Below are 8,404 nucleotides of genomic sequence, written 5' to 3'. Positions count from 1 at the left end.
GCCTGCCTCTGCCTCCCAAGTGCTGGTATCAAAGGTGTGCGCAGCCACCACCCAGCCAAGTCACTTTGTATCAGACCAAATCTGCCGCTGTGGCGTCTTTTGTTGCAAAACCGCAGATACTTGAGCTTCTCCTAATTCAGGCAGTGGGGTTCAGCTGCAAACTTAGCCAAGGCAGGCAGAATGGGCCTGTGTGGTCGAGTGTGTCTCGGACTCGGCACTGGGGCCTGAGTCTCGAACTAAAAAACAGCATCCAGGAGGGTGCTTTGTTAGCTAGCGGGCTACCCACTTGAGCCGGGGGCAAAATAGCCCGACGTTGGACGCCAAAATGTAACGGCGTAAACGAATGCAGACAGATTATAAAAATATATATATAGCTTTATGTATTTTGGAGAAATAGACTTACAGAACCACTGTTCCCACGGAGACCAGGAAAGCAGAAGCAGTTGCTGGGAGCACACTTGCCAAATTTATAGGCAAACATTAGCCTGAGGTGAACACGCCCCCTAAGGGGCAGGACTTATCCCTACATGGATTTTTATGGTAGATTTTCCCAAGTGAACAGTATTGAGAAATAAGGAGGGAAAAAATCATTTTCAGAAAAAAAAATTAAAATCTGAAGTCATTCTTCCCATATGCTGTAGATTTTGACGCCACTTCAGTAACTATGGATGACATTGGGAAAGCCTGTCTGGTTGACACTGATGACTGTCACACACAGGCATGCTGGTCAGTACTAACTGCTGCCTATGAAAGGGGACCAACACTCAGGTATTTCAAGTGATTACCTGACGTGGGATTCCCCTCTGAATGTTGTGAATATCACTGGTTAATAAAGGACTGCCTTGGGCCTGTGTAGGGAATAGAGGTAGGCAGGGAAAACTAAACTGAATGCTGGGAGAAAGAAGGCAGAGTCAGGGAGAAGCCATGTAGCCCCTGCTGGAGACAGACGCCAGAACTTTACCCTGTAAGCTACAGCCACATGGAGATACACAGATTAATAGACACGGGCTAAATTAAGATGTAAGAGTTAGGCAATAAGAAGCTAGAGCTACTGGGCCAAGCGGTGATTTAATTTAATAGTTTCTGTTTGGTAATTTTGGTTCTGGGTAGCTGGGACGAACAAGCAGCCTCCTACTACAATTACCTGCCCATAAAATAGCAAGTATTGTGACAAAATAAGTTTTATTTTGCAAAATATATGGTATAACTTCATTGAAAAAGATAGCACTAATTATTTTAAATTGTATAGTTCAGAAGAAAAGAAAGGGTAATGGAAATCTTGGGAGTAAAGCCTTGCTGGGGAGAATAGAAGACACAAATATACCCCCTTTCCAGGTATAGTGGTACACATTTTAAGTTCCATCACTTGAGACAAAAGATCAAAGCCAGTTTGGGCTACATGTCTAAGTGGCCTGGGCACATAGCCTTGATCCCATTGCTTGGGAGGCAGAGGCAGGCAGATCTCCAAGGACAGCAGCCATGGCTATATAATAGACCCTCATTCCAAAACAAAAACAGACCCTGTCTATAAAAAAAAAGTTTAAAGAAGAGGCAGAAAATAATCATCCAATGTCAGGTAAGTCAAAGCAGAAAGCACTGAGCATGGGCGTGGAGGCAATAGGGGTGGTGCACATCTGTACTGTGAGTACCCATAGAGACTAAAAGCCGAAATTAAGACACAATGAAACTCAACAAAACATCTACATCACATCACACAAGTATGCTTACAAAAATACTTTAATGAGCATATCAGAATGGCAGAAGGAAATGGGAGAAGGGACATATTTTACAGTGCAAAATTATTATGCAGAAATTTAAAAACATCTAATTCATAATTTTAAATGCCTACTTAAATATTACTTCAAATGCATTTTAAAGCTCAACAGATTTTGCTGAACTGAGTTACAGATTCTGAACCTTATTGAGAATACATCGTAAAATATTATATATTCCAAATAAAAACGACAGTGCTTTGCTAGGACCTCAATAACTACCAACACAGACTTTTCCTTTTGAGTGTCTCAGCCTGGCCTCAAACTCACTAAGTAGTTGAGGATAGCCCTGAACATCTGAATTCTTTTGCCTCCACCTCCCAAGTGCTGGCGTTACAGACATTCACCACCACACCCAGCTTATATGGTACTGGGGATGGAACCCAAGGCTTCATGCATGCTGGTGCAAGCGTTCAACCAACTGAGTGACACCCCCTGCCCATAATGAAGGCTTTTCTCATCTTAACTAAGAGCCCAAGAGTTATGAAATATACTAAATCTTAAGCAAACCAGATTCATGATATTGTCAAGATGTTTACATAGTGCAATGACTTCTCAAGTTACAGTGGCTGCATTGACAAACAAAGGGTGAAATCCCTGTAGAAACACAGAACACAAAAAAGTATTTGGGAAAAGCTGAGCATCACATATTAGTGGAATGTCTTTCATTATGTATACTTTAAAAAGAAAAGGAAGATTTATTAACATTTATATATCTGGCACATTTGCCATGCCTGAGAATTTCCTTAAAATGTTCCTGTAACAAGTTTCAACAACTCCACAAACTTGCATATCAGATGATCTTTAAAAACGTAGACATGACACCTCCAATATTGCAATGATTGAGAAGCACATCACTGTTCTTTTAAAACATTCCTATAGACCATCTGTGACAGAGCTAGGATGGCTTGGACTCATTTAATAAAATCTGCTTTAGAAATAGATTTCTATTTTCTGGGTGTGGTGGGAAACACCTCCAATCTCAATATGGGGGCTGAGGTAGGAGGATTGTAAGTTCCAGGTCACCCTGAGCTACACACTGGGACTCTGTCTTAAAAAAGGGGAGAAAGGAGAGAGAGAGGGGGAGAAGGAGGGACAGAGGGAGGGGAAAAGAGAGAGAGAAATGGGTGGGTGGGGGTGGGCAGGGAGACAGGGGCCATGGCTGTCTGCTAAAGCTACCTGACCTACTGCCATTCTGGATAAATTATTTTTTTCGGTAAAACAAATAAACAAAAAATCCTCATGATTCTCAGCACTTCCATCAGAAACTGATTTATTGGGATATTTATGTAAAAACAGCAAATGCATATTATATGATGTGTTGTCAAAGTGGCTTCCAATACTGACTGGGGGAAAGAAAAGGTTGTTCCCACTGGTGATGGGAAACAGTCTGAACAAATATAAGAACACTCTGGGGGATGAGGCCTGGACGGTCATTCTCAGTGCAAACCTTTACCCAAGCTGCATCAGACAACTGAGTCGGTAAAAGGACCACAGATCTGTCTTTAAAAAGCATTGGCTCTTGAACTGATGGTTGGGAACAAACTGAAGCAGCATTTGGAAATGTGTCTGTGTGACAAAAGGTAGCTAATAATCTTTTACTTAAAAAAAAAAAAAAAGAAGACAAAAAACAGTTTAGAGATAGATTGGTTTATCAGCTGTATAAAACTACATTTCATAAGAATTTTATACTAAGAATAAAATGGCACCCATCCTTACAAGGTTAGTGCACACAGATAATCCCTTTAAAAGAAAAATCACACAGAACAACCATTATTTTGTATCTGTTTCATTTTGGAAAAACAGTATCAAATCTGACAAACTGGTTGTAACTGGAAAGGTCTGAAAATTCTTAAAACCATTATCTTCTCATAAAAATCAATATTGCTACTTGTCAACAGCTGTAGCCAGAAGTGACAATCTCATCAGTGGACCTTTCCTTTCTACTGACGCCATGAAAACAGTGGGCAGTGCTACAGTGCCTGAGAGTAACTGCACAGATTCTATTCAGCACGGAGCATTTGTGCACTGAAACTGACAGTCAGTCTTTGTTTTCCTTAAAAATAATCTTAAAAATTATAGTAAATGCAAACAAACTTGCAATCTGAGTATCATGCTGAACTCCAGAAGTCCCAAATTATTTGTCCATAGTAGAAGTTTGAAAAAAAATATGTTCATAATTCTTTATGAATGCTTTTACCACCTGGATAAGAAACATGACTTGTTAACTACACACACTTAAAAATTCATTAGAAAAATCTTAGCAAAATAAAATGAAAGCTGACAGACTCAGAATATCAGTTCCTCTCATAAAAGTTTACCAACTGTACAAGTTAAGAAAATTATACAAGCTTTTTGTATTAAGAAAGGACAGCTCAGTCAAGACATATGTACTGTAAAAATCTTTCAAAGGCTACAAAGAATCTGGAAAAATACAGAATGTATTTCTTAAGCCCAGATAAGAATATGGAAAGACATCATTGATGTCAACAATTTTACAAATACAAACCTGACTTGGTTTATTTTTAAACTTCTACATATAAAAATCATGCTAGCATAACCTTCAGGATTCATGAGGGTTTCCTTAGTTCAATTTGTATGGAGAGAAAAGTGTCTGTTGTAAAGACATTTCTAGATAGTCAAAATATTGGTGTTGAGCAGAAACACAAACTTGATTTTTTTCCCCGCTATTCTTCCTCATCAAAAAAAAAAAAAAAAAGAAAAAAAAATTAACTTTTAGTCAAATTTATGATTAGTATCTCAAGTGAGAAGGTACAGGTTAAGTCTTTGGGTCATTCAAAGTTACCAATGTTTTATATCCTTAAAGGTGAAGTGAAAGAACTTGTAAAAGGTGGAATTATGAATCCTATTTCTTAAAGTTAGGACTCAATTCAAATGTCAAGATTTAACCAACTGCTTCAAGGAAATCAGCTTTCTAAAGGTCACCCACCAACCCTGAAAATTGTAGTCACACCAGAATTTACTGCAAACAAAGTATGAAAGGCCTAGGGCTTAGTCGTTTGTGTTTTCATGTTCCTCAAATTTTCCATGCAAAACTGCTTCTTGGAAAAACTCAGATGAACCCGGACTTTCCTTCCCATTGCTGTTTATCCGTCGCCTTTTGGCAGGTCTCTCATTTTTTTCATCAAAATCATTTTCATTTCTTGCAGTCATATGGGCAAGTTTTGGGTCAGTGGTCAGGTTATCTGCTTCATAACCATTAGTGTCCATATCTGTATGAAGTGGTTTCTTATTTCCACCTGTTGGTCCATTAGCATGTAAGCCTTCAATTTTTATTTCTTCTTTGTTTAGTATTTCACCTGGTCCATTAGATGACACACCTACATCCGGACAGAAAGATCAACTCATCAACTCGTCTAAAATAGCTGCTACAAGAGTGTCTTCACCAAGGAACAAAGAAGGCATCAGATGTTAATAGACTCATGGTGAAGTGTGGCTTTACTGTTTACCAGCGGACGCCAACCAAGTCTTCACAGGCTACACCTTAGTCAAGTCTATGTTATACAGCTGATGTGAAGTTGAACTAAACGGATTTTAAGGACAAAGACCAGAATCTGATGTATATTAAAAGCATAACAGGGCTGGAGAGATGGCTCAGTAGTCAAGAATGCTTGATATGATTAGAGTTCATTCTGGGTTCAGTTCCCAGAATCCACATGGAGGTTCACAACCACCTATAACTCTATCTCAGGAGATCTAACACTCTCTCCCAGCCTCCTCAGGTTTCAAACACATGGTACACAGATATATATGCATACAAAGCAACATACACTAAAATGAAAAAAATATGTTATTACCTACTTCTTGTTTTGAAACAGCTCATGTTACAAGTTCCCAAACTACCTGAAAATTAAGTGTTTCTGATGGAAAGTACCTGAGTTTGTCTAAAAGTTAAAGCACTACTTACACGTAGGCATTATCCCATTCAGGTAAGAAGATGCTACTGAACATAAATTTATTGAAAGCAATGGTCCCTGTGTAGATCGTTTCATGAATTTCAGTTTATGACGTCACTAATAACTCTTTCCAATTACCCTACAGTGTATGTTTGTTGTATGTGTGCTGATGTTTCACACTGTTTATACCTGCAGCCTTTAGAGTTTATAGCAAATTCCCTTGACCTAAATATACTTCTTAGTTGCTTACCATTCTGATTACTATTGCTGACAGTGCCGTCTTCTTTCTCCGACTGGCTGTTACTACTATTGGAGGCAGTAGGGGGAGGAGATGGTGCTCGGCTAGAAGCAGCACTTTCACTTTCATCCAAAAGACGATCCATGTAATCCCTTAAGATTAAGTTAAATAACACAACAATTATTTCCTTAAATAAAATGGTGATGATTCAAATTAGCTGAAGTTAAATATACATTCCACTGTTAACACATGTTCTGACTGTCACTTACTCTCATGACAATGCCTTACTACTGTACTGTGGAAGCTCTTTCGCTATGAATTTGTAGGGAGGTGTTTGAAGGTGCTAAGCTAAGGAAATGTAAAGTCCATGGCAAGCTTTAAGAATTTCTTTTTTTTTTTTTGGTTTAAGGCTTTCAAATGAGCAGAGATGGGCTCAACATGGCTTAACTAAAGCTGGAGTACATGTAAGCAAAGAGGTGAGGATGATGTCATCAGGGGTACAGGGTGATTTCTGAACTGGTTTCTAAATGGTTTTCAGATTCTTAAAGACAACCCCTGAAGGTGCAACTGAGACCTAACATAAAGGATGATCCATGCCAGCCACTGTATAGCTCAGCTTTCTGCCAGATTTGTACCATAATGGGTTGAGCCCTGGACATATTTGCTGGTATCAGCATCTTGCTAGACAGGCTTATTTACAACTTTATTACTTCTTCCTGAACTATAGTTGAGGATCTTGACACTGGGCTGAGGTTAGATGATCTGGGCTAAATACTTGTCTGAGGGTAGTTATTTTATAATGAAATGCAGATAAATCCCAGGTTATTGTATTAAGCATGAAACTGGCAGACTGTGTGTGGTCTGTGGGTTGGCTGCTGTTTCTGTAAAGTCCAACTGAAACACGATCATACACCTGTAATTCCAGGACTGGGCAGCAGAGATGCTGGATCCCTGCAGATCACTACCAAGTCAGACAGTCATGGTAAGTATTGAATTCCAAGAAAAGACCCTGCCCTAAAAAAACTTGGGTACTTCCTAAAGAACAAAACCTGAGGTTGTCCTTTGTTGCAAACACAAAACAAGTATGTATCACAGAAACATACTGTGACCAGACAACAATCAACGTAAAATTCTTGACATTATAAATGTAATGGCTTTTAGAATCTTATTGCTCTATGCTCTACACTGTCATTAGAAAACAACTGAAAAGCCAATCTGAAGCATACATGAATAGAAACAGGGAAGATGACTACAAAAGGGACTTTAGAGGCTACAGCAAAAGAATAGACACTGCAGGAGAAGGGATTATTAGAAACAAAGTTTAGTGGGAATCAACACTGGAGGATGTTAAAAAGCCATTCAAAAGAAAGCTAAATGAAAAGACATCAAATTCAAAAACCTTCAATTTTTGAATATGGCAATGATACTATAAAAAATAATAACCACCATATTTATTTTATATTAATGAAATCCGAAAATCTTAGAAAGGAAGTCAGGTAGACAAATCAGAAAATTGCTGGAGTTCAGGTTAACTGGATTTTTAAGTACTATTCAGATTAGCAATATCTCCTATTTGAAATGTGGCTCTCAATCCCTCCAGGTGGTAACTAGGGTCCCCGGTAGTGGAGCTCTAAGAGGCTGTGGGCAGGAAGGGGAACAATGGAAAGTAACAAAACAGGAAACATAAGGCCTCTTAAATGATGCACTTAGTCTAACATGTACCTAAAGACAAGGTAGAAGAAAGAAAATTCAGTGTTTAAGGCAGTGGTTCTCAACCTGTGGGCTACAACCCCTGGGGGGTTGTTGAACAACCCTTTCATAAATTAGGATTGTCTTAAGATCATTGGAAAACACGGATATTTATATAACGATTCCTAACAGTAGCAAAGTTACAGTTATGAAGTAGCAATGAAAATATTTTTATGGTTGTGATCACCACAACATGAGGAACTATATTAAAAGGTCCCAGCATTAGGAAGGTTGAGAAATCACTGCTTTAAGGAAATACATATGTTTTATACAACCACTTAAGATAGAACCATTAGTAGAAAATGCAAGGAGGTCAGAAATATTTCTCACAGTTCTTTTCAATTTTTATCATTCATTTTGAAAGCTAGTGACTTGCTATGCAGCCTCAGCTGGCCTGAAACTGCACAGCAGACTAGATTCAAACTCATGGATAGCCTCCCATCTTAGCTTCCTGAATGCTGAGATTACAGGTGAGAGATACTACACCCAGCTGGTCACTGCTTTTTATAGAAGGTATGATACCCCTGTAAAGAAAATGCCTTTTTAAAAAAAAAAAAAAAAAAAAGAATGAAAGATTAGGCAGACAGGCAAAGTTCAAAGAAGCACAAAGGAATAAAAGTAAATCCCAGCTGGGTGGTGGTGGTGCACGCCTTTAATCCCAGCACTCGGGAGGCAGAGGCAGGCAGATCTCTGTGAGTTCGAGGCCAGCCTGGTCTACAAGAGCTAGT

The 8,404-nt window shown here is 38.9% G+C and overlaps 1 protein-coding gene across 8 annotated transcripts in view; it reads right to left on the bottom strand.

Annotated features, from left to right (window-relative positions):
* Positions 1-1,721: 1,721 nt before the first annotated feature.
* The window catches only part of Mier1 (MIER1 transcriptional regulator), a 51,897-nt gene continuing 45,214 nt past the window's right edge, over positions 1,722-8,404 (bottom strand). For all 8 annotated transcript variants that reach the window (XM_026782116.1, XM_026782111.1, XM_026782112.1 and 5 more), the window contains 2 exons: positions 5,940-6,079; positions 1,722-5,113 (listed from right to left, as the gene is read on the bottom strand). In XM_026782116.1, coding sequence (XP_026637917.1) covers positions 4,785-5,113; positions 5,940-6,079 — 469 coding nt within the window. In that variant the 3' untranslated portion in view covers positions 1,722-4,784. The remainder of the gene's footprint in view (positions 5,114-5,939; positions 6,080-8,404) is intronic.

This window comes from Microtus ochrogaster, chromosome 10 (genome assembly GCF_000317375.1).
Source record: "Microtus ochrogaster isolate Prairie Vole_2 chromosome 10, MicOch1.0, whole genome shotgun sequence".
Classification (NCBI taxonomy): domain Eukaryota; kingdom Metazoa; phylum Chordata; class Mammalia; order Rodentia; family Cricetidae; genus Microtus; species Microtus ochrogaster.
Note: the sequence above shows the minus strand (reverse complement) of the source record. Positions and strands in the feature narration are given on the sequence as shown.